This window comes from Gobius niger (assembly GCF_951799975.1).
Source record: "Gobius niger genome assembly, chromosome: 3".
In the NCBI taxonomy this organism is placed as follows: domain Eukaryota; kingdom Metazoa; phylum Chordata; class Actinopteri; order Gobiiformes; family Gobiidae; genus Gobius; species Gobius niger.
In genome coordinates this window covers 31,921,153-31,937,204 of record NC_136854.1, presented here as the reverse complement: position 1 = coordinate 31,937,204, position 16,052 = coordinate 31,921,153, and the positions used below count along the sequence as shown (strand labels likewise).

General features: G+C 41.9%; 1 protein-coding gene across 1 annotated transcript; it reads left to right on the top strand.

The window, feature by feature from the left end:
- Positions 1–1,205: 1,205 nt before the first annotated feature.
- Positions 1,206–15,961, top strand: wipf2a (WAS/WASL interacting protein family, member 2a). The gene is given in 10 exon segments (XM_079554008.1): positions 1,206–1,662; positions 6,052–6,193; positions 7,003–7,135; positions 7,315–7,331; positions 7,333–7,435; positions 11,016–11,388; positions 11,626–11,864; positions 13,118–13,378; positions 13,540–13,641; positions 15,047–15,961. Coding segments are annotated over 9 exon segments (1,335 nt in total). The 5' UTR covers positions 1,206–1,662; positions 6,052–6,130; the 3' UTR covers positions 15,091–15,961.
- The last annotated feature ends 91 nt before the right edge of the window (positions 15,962–16,052 follow it).

The following is a 16,052-nucleotide window of genomic DNA, read 5'->3' as shown; positions in this document are numbered from 1 at the left end:
AAACTACTTCTTTGACATTTGAGCAAACTGCCTCCCGGTTCAGACGCCCCCTGCTGGAAACAAAGAAAATACATATTCAGATAAGATGCAGATTGCAAGGAATTTTACTTTTATTCACAATGAATAATGTCACAAACACAACCGTGTTGCTTGTTGGATTGGATTTATGAAGTGAATAATATTAAATTGAGTCAGACAAGGGTCGGTGAATCATGTTATGTTACAGCAACCCTATCACAAATTCAGATATGAAATTAGAAGATAATTCAAATATATCATTCACAAAATACTCCACTCAGGAGATCTCAACTGGTTTCGCTAAATAAATAAATAAATGATGATTGTTCATATTTTATTTTATTTTATCAATTTTTAATGGACCACAAGTCCGGAATAAAATGGAATTTAATTGATTATAATTTCACAGTAATTCAAAATATTATCAACAGTCATTTTAATGCCTTCAAATTTTCCCACAGATGGAAAGTAGCCATTGGCCAATTCTGCCAGTGCTTTACATAAACACGTAAATGTGGTCTGTCTGTCTGTCTGTCTGTCTGTCTGTCTGTCTGTCTGTCTGTCTGTCTGTCTGTCTGTCTGTCTGTCTGTCTGTCTGTCTGTCTGTCTGTCTGTCTGTCTGTCTGTCTGTCTGTCTATACAGTGATGAGTAACTAAATACATGTATCTAGAATACTCATTTTGAGTAACTGTATTCTGGTAAAGTTACACTTTCACTTGAGAGTATTTAGAATACAATTATCAAGGGAATACATCACAGTACTCAATCATTCAATTTTAGCTCCATATTGTACAACATTATTAAGAAATAACTTTTAATGTTGATCTATCTATCTATCTATCTATCTATCTATCTATCTATCTATCTATCTATCTATCTATCTATCTATCTATCTATCTATCTATCTATCTATCTATCTATCTATCTAACTATCCATCTATCTATCTGTGTGCCTAAATTTGACCATGATATAAGCAGTGTTGTTGACAAGCTGTGTACACCAACAACCAATGGGAGTATCCTTATCCAATTTATTCAGACCCACTTTCTTGATCAAGGTTTTACGAAAGCATTCGCACACAGTCACATACATTTGGAGCAATCACCAAATATCTTCAGACATGAATTATAAAATAAAATAACATAAAATAAAAACTGCCTTGTGTTTGCCAAGTTGTTTCTCGGACGTCCCCTGAACTCGACTCCGCACTGCCTCCATTTTGTGTCGGCTGCAGTTTCCGGGTTTTCCGAGAAGGAAGAATCCGACCGATAAACGGCGATGTTCGGTCCGCTGTCAGGGCAGGAGTGCGGATAAAGTTTTCGTCTGGCTCCCAGGACTCCCTCGACCCTCATATTTACCCAGTTTACCCCCTGCGGACACCCTGCCGCTCCATCTGGACGTGAGTTCGTGCTGCGCTGACACTGACAGCGTAAAGTAAACACATACATGCTAATCGCTAATGCTAACTAGCTTTAGCTGGGGGCCAACAGTTTCCAGCAGCGTTTGGGTGGCAAAGAAAATAAAAACCCGACTGTGACATCCCGTGAGAGATCGTCCAACTGCTCACCCAGAAGATTTGCCACTTCATATTCATGTTGTTTTGGAGTGACAGACTGTCAATCCTGCGCTTTTACGACTCAAGGTAAGTAAGTTCATTAGCGCTAACTTTACCTGGGAGCGGTGTGTGGGGACTGCTCACCTGTGCAGGCCTCAAACATCTCTGCACAAGTTTGAGAGAAAGTTTGAGGTTTGAGCCTGAGCTGAGGGTAAAGGGAATGGGGGCAGTTAATCAAAGTGAGTTGATGGGGTAGGGTTTTTCATTACTTTTTTTTTTTTGACAACATATGGGCACACTTTCAGTCACCAGGAGGAAGCAGGAGCAGTGACACAGGCTTTATGTTGTGTACGGCTGCTAATAGGGTCAGTGAAATAAAGCCATGACATGAGAAAGTAACTTAAGCTTTGATAGCAGCTTTCAAAACCACTGAATGCAGGTAAGCTTGCTGTTTTTGTTCAGTTTACATTTGACATCTCAATTAGTACCAGACCTAGATCAAGCTCAAAGCAGGATTAAAACCAAAAAAAAAAAGTGTCTAGAATAGACTAGCAGTATGTTTCGTCTGGATGTAAATCACATCTAATAAACCAGAGGAAGCGTAAATGAAATGATCTCTAATTAAAACTAACAACGTCTATATTTGCATATAAGCCTGAGTACTACCTGTAGACGCCCATGTACCACGAGTGATACACATACCAAAGATTAAGAACTGCTGCAACTTCTGCACTAAGTATCACCTGTTTAAAAGCTCGACATAGTGCACATTTGTATGTTGAAGTTGTTCCTGTCTGTCTGTTGGAGGAAATGGATAAGTTATTCATACATTAAATGAAACACATCCACGCCAGAGCTATATGACGTCTCCTTATCACTTGAATCTATATTTTATTTCTTTACAAACCTCCTTGATTCTCCATATCTCAAACCTCAGTGGACCACAAAGTTTTCACGCTGGACAAGTCTGGATTGTTTGTTGGTATAATCCTCAGTCCTAAGATCGTCTAATTGAGAATTTTCTACAGTTGTTTTATATGGTATCTGTATTGGCCTAGTGGTGCCCAGACAATTGACCTTCAAAGATAGGTATAAAAGTGTATGATATAATAAAAAACTCTTTGTCGTTGTAGTCTACTTTGTACGGAGACTTACGGAGTCTTATTTGTAGATGTGATATGGACGACACAGTGCAGGGTGATGCAGTTGTCAGAAAATGTTGAAACTTGACTGCGGTGACTGCTACAGCTAATTCAATTCTGTATAAAATATTCCTGAGCCTCAGACAACAATAATAGGTTCTGTTTAACAGCGGTAGATGAACTTTAGCACAAATACCTGCACTTTCTCCTCGTTCAAAAACAGGCCGAGTTTAGATTTAATGCGTTGTCCAGATGCTTTGATGTGCTTCACTGAGGTACATTCAAATCAACTAAAAATAATTCAGGCTATTCGTGAACATAATGCTGCTTCCTTTCTAAATCAGCAGTGGGACATTTTTTGTGGCTGGACTAGGCAATGTGGGTGAAGTGTTTTGCTTAGGGGCACAACAACAGCACAGGTATTTGAGTGTGTGGGATTAGGGTTGTCAAGAAAACTGATATCCAGTTACTAAATGATACAATAACTAGGATTTTATCTAGTTATTTACTTGCAGCGGATCGATACAGACACTAATCCATACAGAAACTATGATTTAACTCAGAAATTTGCGGTATCATGATTTTATTTTGGTTTTATTTGAATTAAGTTTGACTATAGCCTTAAGCTACATGAGCTTTGCCATAAGCTAACGCCAAAGTGATAAACTACTAGGGCTGGGACGATCCACCTTAGTCATGACTCCATACGTAGCACAATACTTTGGGCCTGATCCAATATATATTGTGATACAATAAGTTATTATAATGAGTGATATGTTAACCAAATGCTGTTTGACATTTATTGAAGTGTTACGATTGAAAAGTGCATTGACACAAAATGTAACAAAGTGTCACTGGAAAACAAAGAAGTGTATGATTAAAAATGCCTACAAACACAAGTATTGAAAGTATTGCAATACTTGGTAGGGCTGCACGATATTGAAGTAAATTGCGATATGTGATACGGCGGTGCAATATTGCGTTAACGATATTGTACCAAACCCTTTCAACACGACATGTTCCGTTCAAATTAAACACAAATTGCAAGTTTTTCATCAAAAAACACAAAACAAGGGTAAAATTGAACTAAAATAGAAAATGTTTAACTAAAACTTAAACTTTTACACATTTTTAAGCTCTGCTCATTGTTTGTTTTCGGCTGAGTTTGCAAAAAATGTGTCGATCTCAGTCAGATGAAGACTTTAGTGAAATATTGTGGCTTCTTGCGATGTGGTTATTGCATCACCTAATATTGCGATGTGATATATTGTGCACCCTTAATACTGCAGCAAAAAGATATTGAGATCCAAATCCGATATTTTGTCCCGGCCTTAGAAACTACACTGCCTTATGTAATGCCTTAGTAACCCAATGCACAATTCTGACAGACAAGAGACGAAGGATATTCTAAAATGTGTGTCTTGAAATCTGTAGTTTTGAAATCAGTGACGAGTATCAAATAGTTTTCTTGGTATTGAAGAAGAGGTTTTGTGGGAAAAGAGAAATATTCTTTTGATTGTAACGTTTTACACATTTACACCCAGAAAAAGTCGACGCTCTCCCTCACTGTTGCCCTTCTAATGTTCCGTTACAAATGCATGACCTGAAATGGGTAATTCCTTTGTAGTTTTGTGGACTTCCTGTTGGTGAGAGGCCACTGACCAATCAAAGGTTTTCTGAAATGTCACACTAGAATTTAAAATGTGGAAGATCTGCTTTTACCATTCAGAAACATCACTAGTGTCTATGTAAGTGCTGCCCTGTTGCCTGTCTGTTCTTGTAAAACATGAAAGCTCACGTAGCCACGGGCCAGAACACCTCAGAGCTACAAAAACACCCCCACTTCCTCATTCATATCTCCTGCAGCTCACCGTTTTATTATTTATTATCAACAACATGGTCACGATGTTGTCCGGGAGCAGAGATGGACTTTGTGGACTTAATCAGAGCTTTCGGTTTGCAGTGGGAAGGATCAGTCAGGCCAAGACCGAGGAGTTGGCCTTCCCTAAAACAACACATCTTTGACCATGTGGGGCCTTTCTGTTTGGCTTTGGCATGTCCTCCTCGTGTCTGGGTTGGTTTTCTTTGCTACCGTTTCCCACATTAAAGCTATAGGCTTGGGCTAATTCTCCCGCTACGGCTCTGAGCGCTGCACTGTGGTCAACTGAGGACACATTATACTCGATGGCTAGGGGGACATCGAGTACCCAAAGACCGTTTTCATTTAGGACATGAGCGAGATCCTAATTTAATGCTCGAGACGGGATTGTCAAGGGTTTTCCAAGACAATAATACTGAACTGCTGTGATGAGTTGTGCAAATAAACTGTATTTACACACTCACCTTTGAGAGAACGTTAAACTGGCTATGCTCACACAAAAATCATCTACATTTCGTATTTGAAGACTAAACTGTGCCAGCAGGTTTTATGAACTCCCCATGGAGAGACGGATTCTTGTTTTGCAGAAGATATTGTATCACCTTAATATTTGCGGACTTTATGATTTGCTAATTTGCTAATCAGTTTGAATGAATAGCTTTGTCCTTCGTTTTACTTCCCTACCCTTCTCTCCCAAAATGAGAATATTGAGGAGAGAAACCTGCAGCCTCTTCCTGCTCCGAGTGTTGATTATGTTATCAGTTTTTCACCCCCCCGTCCTCTCTTTCCGCTGCGGCTGCGTTGGTCCCGTTTGGTCGGATTCCTCCAGTTTCCTCTAAAGTGTAACAGGTTTGGGGAGATCCTCGCCGCAGCTGCAGCTCGAGCTCGCGCAGAAGTGTGTCAAAGCTGCGGTGAACGAATGCCAGCGAACAGGATCAGATGGTGTTTAATGACTCGCTGTAGGTGGGTCCTGACCTATATCTGCGTGCTGTAATCCGCCGCTAAAAGTAAAAGCCTGGAGACTGCAATAGGTGAGGAGGAGAAATGTGCTAATTGCTCTCCGTTTGTTAATCTTCAGGGACTTCTCTTTGTCAAGTTTTGCAACTGCAATAGAGATTCAGTTCAAATGTTTTCATTCTGGTCTTGTTTTTTATCTTCATTGCATGCATTTTTATTTGCAGCCTGTACTTGAGTATAAAGCTGATAAAGTTCAGTCTTATCTTCATTTATTCTAGAAAGAACAAGTTTGTTTTACCAGAAATGATAGTGACGCACAGCAGCAAGTGCCTCCAGATGCAGAAGGCTCAGATTGTTGGTTCAAATCATGCCACAGGTCAAGTGCACACAGGTGTGTCCATGGGCAAGACACTTCACCCCATGTGTGTTTCAGTGTGTTTCAGTGGTTAAAGGTTTCATTTATATGCGGCGTATAAACCATCGCTCTGTGTCCCGCAGGAGTGAGTGTGAGCGGCTCCAAAGGAGGCAGTAAAGTCCGGACCGTTGTCCCAGACCGAGGCACCGCCACTGGGACAAGATGCCCATCCCTCCCCCTCCGCCTCCTCCGCCCGGGCCCCCACCTCCCCCCACCTTCAATCAGGTCAGTCCAAAGCAGAGGATTTGCTGCATATTTTGAAAAAGGGTTCAGAAATGTTATAAAATATTCCACTACACAAATCAGTATCTTTCTACACTTCTCTTAATTTATTCTACAAACATTAGAAAAACTAAATATTATTATTAAGCCTCAAAATTAGATGTTTCTCATTTTTGGCTTGGTCCGAATGTCCACCCTAGTCCCTAACCCCTCATCAATAAAGTTCTACGATAAAGACCAACCAAATTCAAGAGACAGTGGATAAATATTTGTGAGAACATTTTATTTAACATGGATTTTACATGAATGAAGAAAACGGCCTGGATTATTGTCTTTTTGAGAGTTGAAGCTATCGATTAATTAATTAATAGCTCAAGGTAAATTTAGTTTTTGTGTGTCTTTTAAGTGTCTAAAAGAACCAATTTATCCAACAATTTATTATGAAGAAGATGTAATGAATGTAATGAAAGAGCTCAAGCTAAAGGTAAGCAGCTAACGTTAACAACTTTTCACTGTTATGTTTTTTCAAGTAGTTTATTTACGAATAACATACACGTGAATAACAAAGCTGTCTAGTGACCATCGCTGCTCACTACTTTTCAGAATGCATTGTGGGAAATGTTGCGTGCACTACTTTTTTCTTTCTGGACATTCGGACACCATGACAAAATGGCGTGACCACGATATACTGCAGTATAAAGGGAAAAGTGTACACATTTGGACACAGCCGCTGTCATTTGTTTGCTCGGATAAAGCCTATTTGTTATGTTTTTAAATATTACTAATTTGACTTTTAAATGTTATTTCCACAGGCGAACAACACTCCTCCCAAACTCAATTCGTCGGAGGTCAAAGGCCGGGGGGCGCTGCTGAACGACATCTGTAAAGGAGCCAGACTCAAGAAAGTCGGTCAAGTCAATGACCGCAGCGCTCCGGTTATAGAGAGTAAGAACTGAGTTTCTATTATTGATGTTTCTGCACTTTGTTACGACATTAGGAAGTAGATGCGTCCGAGCACGTACATTTGTATATTTGTAAATAATGTGTGTCATGTGTGTCTGTGTTTCCCATGAACTGCTGTGAATGTTAGATTTGAATATTAAAACGTCTTGCCTTTCACCCAGAGTCCGGAGGTGGAGGCGGGTGGCGGCGGTGGAGGCGGCGGTGGAGGCGGTGGAGGCGGGGCACCGATGGGAATGGGAGGTCTGTTTTCGGGAGGGATGCCCAAACTACGCTCAGTCGGAGGTAACTTTACAAAATACATTCATACTTTGCTCTGCCATAACATTATGATTGACGGGCGAACTGAAAACCACAGATATTTCTTTTCTTTATTTAAGCATCCCCATTAGACTTCTCTTCCTGGGGTCTGTTCTCATTATAAAGACATTACAAAGTCAAAGCGTAATTTAGTTCTACATTTAATTCAATAATTAAGGTACGACATTAGAAAACAAGCCATGTGCATTACAATACACAAAACAACATTAAGTCAGGTTATTGTATTCAAATTTATTTTAACAGAAACATGATTACTTATTCTCTTAATTTCCTGAGGCAGTATATTCCAGTGTGAGATGGCTCGGTTTGTAAATGTACTTTTTAGTGCGTTGTTTTCCTGGCCTGCCAGACACTCCTCCTTTCTGTTCAAACGAAGAACCGTCTGGGCGGCTGCAGCCAATCATTTTTACGATTTACCCACATCAGTCCATCAGCTTGCTCCCAGATTATGTCTTTGAAATATCTATGAAAAAGCATGTAGTTTGGCAGGCCAAGTGCATTATATATCAGGCCAAGGCAAAGTGCTGAAGGCGACAGTGTCATGTGTCGTCGACTGGATCAGAGCAGCTCGGTCAAAGCTCAGAGTTATCAGTTTGATGTTACATGGCTAAAATGTTCTGCCTCATCAGTCGCTCACACATACTATGCTTTTATAACCTCTGAGCTGGTTCTGTTGGGGAACGGCCTGTGGTTTCTTTCCCACAGTCCAGGCCGCAGTGAATAAACAATAAATAATTGAGTGGAGTTTTGCCTCGGCTGTAGTTTCTATATTTGCTCTGTGCTGCACTTTTCACAGATGTTTCACGTCATATTTAATTTATATTGGACAAGCGTTTGTGAAGGTCCTGCGCTCTGTAGATGTTGGTGGTTGTTAGTCAATTTGGCATATACTGTATAATCATGTGTAATGCATAGTTAAAGCCATACTGCGCAATATTTCACCCAGTAAATCAAATCAAAGTGTCAACATTAATAATGGTGAAAAATATCTCACAAAATTACTAAGTAGAGATGTTGCTTTAGCCAAACATGAGGCGTCAATACATCAGGTCGTGGTGTCAATTGCTGCGTCCGAAATGGTCAGATTGCTAAGAGCTCTTACGCCAAACCAGATGTGCGTCAGCGTCTGCCATGGCAAGTTGCTTCCGAATTGGTAAGTCAGTTAGGAAGTAGTTAGGAAAAGGAGCCTTGATGCTAACTATCATAGCCACTTTAGCATAGGGACCTCTGGTGCTAACTAACCGGTGATTAGGAGTTATGTGCCATCCCACAAGCCACTGAGCCAAATCCCCCCCACCCCCCTCGCCCCCAACCTTGACTGATTCATGCGCAACCACTGTTGATTGACAGGAGCACATTTAATAATAATAATTAAATAATAATTAAAAATTAAGATTCTGCACAAGCCAAACTTTATAAAAGTGACAAAATCCATGTTGTCGTCTCCACAGCTCAGTCACATGTCAGTGTTAAAGAGGAAACTCAGTAAACAGATTAAATGCTTTTGTTTTTATTTAGTAAAAACTTAAGCCACATGGATCATTTGCATAATGTAGCTTTATGAAACAGCTGTTGAAATAAAATAACACTAAAGGGAAATGTTTGGATCATTTGGATTTATTTTTCTCCTTAAATGTCTTTGTTTGGACACTATGTTGTTGTTGTTGGACACTAGGGGGCGACATGCACTTTTGTTTGGCCTGCACTCCACCAATAACTTTAAAGAAGAAGAAAAACAGTTGTTGGTGATGTCACTTCCCTTTCCCCTGTTTAAGGATGGACGGATTGTTCAAATGCCGCTGAAGCTCTAGTTCACTAACTGCATAGAGGTCTAACAGTTGACCCCATGAAAGGTTAAAGGAATAGGCCACCGTTTTTATATACTAAGATATGTTCTTACCTCACTTTAGTCGAGTTAATATATCCCCGTCTGGTCTTTGTCCGTGCGCTCTGTCACGCAAACGGAGCACATACGCAGCCTCTCCCACATGTCACATAGCTCCGAAAAAGCTCACGATAGAAGCTACCAAGCTCTTCCACGTGTTCCCTATTTAAATAAAGTTACGTGAAGTGTTTTCATGCGAAGTATATTTACACAGAAATGTAGCATGTCGATTTTATAAGCAAATAAAAAGGGGGACTATATTGTGAGGCGTAATGATACGAGGAGCAAAACGTCCGCGTAGTAACTCCTAAAGACTTCCCCCGCTCACTTCCGTCAATAACCTTTAGGAGTTACTGCGCGGACGTTTTACTCCTCGTATCATTACGCCTCACAATATAGTCCCCCTCTTTATTTGCTTATAAAATCGACATGTTACATTTCTGTGTAAATATACTTCGCATGAAAACACTTCACGTAACTTTATTTAAATAGGGAACACGTGGAAGAGCTTGGTAGCTTCTATCGTGAGCTTTTTCGGAGCTATGTGACATGTGGGAGAAGCTGCGTATGTGCTCCGTTTGCGTGACAGAGCGCACGGACAAAGATCAGACGGGGATATATTAACTCGGCTAAAGTGAGGTAAGAACATATTTTAGTATATAAAAACGGTGGCCTATTCCTTTAAGGAGTTAGTTGCTAGTCTTAGTGCTTAGAGGCTACAATTTGATGGTTTCGGACGCAGCTACAGTCTAGCCCATCATTAAGAAAGCGTTATAGAATGTCTGAAAACATTCACGCCAGTCTGCTCCCTTTTAGATATGGCTGCAAATCTAAAAAGGCAATAGGATATTAATATTTTAAAATTGATATTTTGTTTCTTTATCTTGCACAAGGTAAAAGTATAAAGATGAAGGATAACACGGGCTGAATTACAACCCTTTAAAAAATTAATATAAAAATGTCTGTTTCTTTTTGGACAATTGCTGGGTTGCAGGTTCTAGATTGTGATGATGTCACCAGACCCAGTGGGGGACAGGAGCCAGTTTTTCCTATTAACAGCATTACACGTTCACAAGTCATATCTAAAAAGAAAATGCATGAATTAGAAAAATGATCATGGGTCCATGATCTCTCGTTACAAGACCAAAGATGTCCTCAAAAACAAAATAATTTTTCCTCTATATGATAGTATAGGCCTTTAGAACGCTGTGATGTCACCTGCAACCCAGCAATAGAGATGGAAATGGTGTGGGGCCGCTCGGGGCCAATATACAAATACATGTGCTCTTCCAGGAAACCGGCAATAGGACTGAACAGCAGAAGGATATATGACGAGTAAATGCAGTAAAAAAATGTCCAAGCTCAGTGGTAGAGAAATATAAAAGTCTTTTATTCAGACATGGACAGAAGGTTTAAAAAAAAGTACTGTAAAGGATTGGAGAAATTTAGAATGTTTTCTGCCTTCTTTATAATCATGAATACTCCTAAAATCCTATATTTTTCCTTTAAATATTAATAATAAAGATTTTGACTCGAGACATCCCTAATCTGGAATGATCCGCAGTGTGGCTTTAAAGTGTGTTCAGTTTACTAAAAAAAATACTAAATACAATAATAATCCATTGTTTTTACTGATCTTGTGTCTCTCTCTCTCCTCAGATGGGGCTGGCTCAGTCGGCCGTTCTGCCCTGCGCCCGCCCGGTGCCCGCTCCTCTGCCCCGCGTCCCCCGGCGGGCCGCTCCCCTTCCCCCTCCCCGTCCCGCTCCAAACCTTCGGAACCGCAGCGCTCCCAGCGGCCCTCTCTCCCCGACATCACCCGCCCCCCCTCCTCTTCCTCCTCTGGCGGCATGAAGCACAGCACCTCCGCCCCGCCCCCTCCCCCGCCCTTCAACCGACAGTCAAACGCCCCGCCGCCACCCCCGCCGGCCAATCAGAAGTCTTCACACTCGCACAACAGGGAAAAGCCCCTCCCACCCACGCCAGGCAGAGGGTCGGACCGCACCGACCGCCCCTCTTCTTCCTCGTCAAGCAGGTAATTTTTCTGCCCATTCATTTTCCCTAAAGACCTTTCATTGACTTCCTACATGAAGAGTTTAAAGGATTTTTTGCTTCTAGTGAGTTCTGGGGAGTTTGGGGAAAAACATAGGAACAATTTTAGTTTGTTTTAAATATATCTAAGTTCCATTTATATTATAGATAAAGTAGGCGAACAAAACGTCAATGCCTATTAAGATATGAGTGAAACTATAAATAATTCTCCGCTGCACAGGTCGCAGATGGGAGGAACGCCTGCGCCCCCTCCTCCACCCCCCTACAGGCCCAACTCAAACGGGCCGTCCCACGTAGACGCGCCGGAGCTGCCTCAGAGACACAACTCTCTGCACAAGAAACACACCTCCTCCAGCAGCAGCCAGAGCCGCAGCCACGCCCCGCCCCCTCCGCCTGCACCGGCCAATCAGACGGCTCGACCTCCACCCCCCGCCAGAGACCCGCCCGGGCGCAGGACAGGTGAGGTCTTTTAAGTGTCTTGCTTTCGCACAGGGGTGAACTGGGGTGCTGGGCTGCTTTGTTAGGGACCGTTGAATTCCCGGACATTCATAAAGATCGTGCCAGTGGAGATGCTTTGAGGGGAAAAGATTTGAGGAGAATCTTAGTGAATGAATGAACACCATAAGCCCTGATTTCATGTGCAGATATCCATATGTTGTGTTTGTGAGGGGTGAACAGGAAGACACAGGGCCGCGTTGTGATTGGACGACACTCTGGTTTCTCCGCATTCCTCGCACTCGGTGGAACATTTTCAGTTTTTATCTTCACTGACCTCTTCTGCTTCTGCTGCTCACTTAAACCTCAACACACTTCAGGGCGTACCTGGTTTTACTCTACGACGAGGTGGTGTTTGAGAGGCACTTTCTGCAAACCTTTGACACTGTTCAGATGTGGCTCAACATCACCGACTGAGGGGTGAATGATAAACTACATCATTTTCACACATGGATTGGCTGCCAGAGTTCACATCTTAACCCCATTGAGAGTCTTTGGGATGTGCTAGAGAAGGTGTGCTCAATGGTCACACTCTCCCATCATCAATCATCCGATATCATACCGATAAAAGGCCCACATCTAGAGACTCAGTCAGAGCTCAAGTTTTTAGACCTCGGATCATATTTTATATATTTTATGGTGCAGACTTTGCCGTATAACTTCGTAACCGTTTGAGAAAGAGACTTACTGTTTTTTTGTTTTGGAATCTGCTGATTTTTGTCTCGTCTGTGAACTACCTACTAAACATGAATGTCCTGAATACATCAGCCCTATGCCCACAATAAAGTGTCCCCTGCTGTCACAGTTCAACACTGACAAATTTTACTGTCTAGAAGCTACATACACAGGATTAAAGATGAGACGTTTTTAAAAATCGGGCAAAAATATTGACTGTGCATATCGGCATCAGCCTTAGGAAAACCCATATCAGTCAACCTCTCAACACTGGATGTTTTGACATTGCAGGAGCTTATATTGAAGCAGTGCTACAGTGAATGTGAGCTGTAACCAAAGCTAAAGACAGTCCAGCTAAATATTAGAGCATCTGACCTTTTATTGTTTGTATGTGTCAGGCAGTGTAATTTGAACAACAAACGGAGGTGGGTGGAATAGCCAAAGTTTTTATTCCTCTAGTTTCAGCTTTGAGTGAAAATATTGGTCCCAGTTTTGTCTTGACACATTTCGTACCTGATGATGTAACCCTCTCGCTCTCTCAGCTCCGCAGGCTCCCCCCTCGTCCAGCTCTCGTAACGGCTCCCGCGACGCGCCGCCGCCCCCTCCTCCGTACCGCGGCCACAGCTCGGAGCCCCACAATCGGATGGGAAAACCTCCACCTCCGCCCTCCTCCAGCTCCACCCTCAGCTCCAGGACACCGGCCGGACCCCCTCCACCGCCCCCACCCATCCGCAACGGGCACACTGGTCACTCTGGTCACTCTGGTCACTCCGGTCACTCCAACCTCTCCAAATCGATACTAGGTCAGTCGCAAGGCAAAGTTTGAAGCAATAGGGTCTTTCCACAGGCTTCACTCAAAGTAAGAAGTGGATTTGTGAGCTATTCAATTGTCGTCTTTGCTCATTTGTTTTGTCATCTGGAAAATAAATCCCAAATGAAAACTGGAATGTTTTTCTTGTCATAGATGATTTTGAATCCAAGTTCAACTTCCACCCGATTGAGGACCTGCCGCCACCAGAGGAGTACCGGCATTTCAGCAAGGTCTACCCCAGCAAACACAACAAGTGTAAGTGGGGCTTTTCATAGTTAGTTAATTGATTAATCACCATCATGGGCCTAATCGAAAACACTAACTATTAATCGTTGTTCTGAATGGAAAGGTAAAGATACGGTGCCATCTGAGAATTGAGGGCATTTTAACTAAATTTGGCAACTGACTTTTAGGATGAATAAATGTATAACCGGTCTTTAAACAATAATAATAATAATGATAATAAACCTTTTAATATATTGTTCATGATTTTCCTTTGTCCCAGCCTCCGTCAAACTGTTGAACTCCAGCAACAGTGCTCCATACACAGCACGGTCTGATTGACTCTGTGCATAACTTCAAATCATAACAACGCTGCCCAAGAAATGACTTCCTGTTTCGCTCCAGCACACCAAAATAAAAGCATCAATTCAACTTTCTTTCTGCCTGACTATTAACAGACAAAACACTTAGAATGTGTGTATTTAATTATATTCTTGTAATGTTGCAAGTATCTGTAGAACTAATCAATGAGACGAGCTGTGTGCTTTTTTTGTGTGTGCCGGATCAAAACAGGAAGTCACTTCTTGGGCGGCGTTGTTATGATTTGGAGTTATGCACAGTCAATTGGTTTAGTAAAATATCGCAGTCCTATAGTGCGCGCCTAGTTTAATCCTTTGCTTTTCAGGGACTGTACTGTGGAACAACACAAATGTACATCAGTGTTTTTTTCCAAACTATATCAATATCGTTACTTTGACTAAAACATGACGAGACGTTTATGAGTTTTTAGCTGACGAACCTGCTACATGTGACTGACCAAACTCTGACTTTATCTTTTCTCAGCACATTTTTTTCCCTCTCAATAAAAAAAGAAGAACTGAGTAACTTGTTGACCTTAACAAATCCTTTTTGTAGTCCCTCTAGGGGCATTACAGGTGTTAATGGGATGGGGGTCTCTCATCTCCCCCTGGTGTCTCTGGCCAGAAAACCACAACTTCCCCTGCACCGGGTCGTAGGCGCAATGCAATAGAATCACAAAGAAGAAGCTAACAGGCTAACGGGCAAAGCTAACTGCGGGCTAGCGCCGCTTAAACAGTATTTACAGCCAAGTTTGAGTAAAAAAAAAAAATCTCCATTGTGTAATTGGATGTACAATATCCCTCTCTCCCTTTGTCTTTTCTGTCAGCGTAGTATTTACTCTCACGGAAACCTGCAGTGGTGCTTATGGCCTCTAGGGGCATGAGTGACTTAGTTCTGCTTTAAATACAGTAACTTATGAACGCATGTTGATGAACAAATGAATACAAAATCTCGAAGCGATGATCAGATGTCGACGAGAGTGGTCGAATAAAACTAGACTAAAACTGGTCTGCCAAAAACAGCACTGACTAATAATGATCCACTAATAATTTCTCTTCAACTCTCTCTGTCTCTGCAGCCCAGATGAGAGGCGCGCCCCCCGCCCCTCCCGTGGGCAGGTGAACTGACCTCAGATCAGTCCAGCTCCGGACTCCGGACCTCGGACGAACAGGAAACCGCAGCACTTGAACGCCTCATATCAGGACCAACGCAATCAGTGCATTCCATTGTTTTAAACATTCTCACACAATAACGCGCATTCCACATCCACAGTAACACTTTCATTTTGGCATTTTTTTTTTGAAGTTCTTCGACGGGAAGCGCATTATCGTCTCCCCTCCAAGGACAGTGCCACGTTTTTGTTTTTTCCACATCATGTTTTTGTCTTAAAATGGCCATTCCTGCAGTGCCAGGCGAGGGTGCGTTTGATTTCCTCTCTAAATGTGCCAAAGGCGGGTGGAGTCTATCCAGATGCACAGAGAACACTTTCTACATATGAAAAAAAAAAGTTAGATTTTTAAAACTTTTTGGACAAAGTCTTCACCGACGCCACGCCTCTTTGATCATTCGTACTTTTTGTTTTGTTTTTTTGGACCAAGGGACTTCACTTTTTGTTTATTTTTCGGGGGGGGGTTGACGTTGTTTCTTTCTTCCATCACGCGGCGATGTTGCACGGCAGCTTCAATGCTAAAAACCGAGACACTGTGCATGGATCTCAGTTGCACCTTTTGAGGGGGGAAAGTCTTTGAAATATGCTGACAGTAGTAATAAGAGCCAATTTTATGTTTAAGGTTTACTCCTGAGCTGTCCAGTCTTTGAGGGAATTATCCATTGAGTGCAGTCGGACAGAGGCAGGTCCTACTTTTTACTTTTTACAAAACATGGGCTGTATTGAAATAAAACAAGTCGCCTCAAGTAGGTGAAGTTTAGTACAATCAATACAGGCTCGAGGGTGCTCAAGTTTGTTGTGAAGTAAAGTAGAGACAAGTGTCAAATCTTAGCTGCTTACATCATCAGTGACATCAGCTGGAGGCAGGAAGTGATCAAGAGTAATAAGATTTAACTAAAACTAGCGATTATAAGTG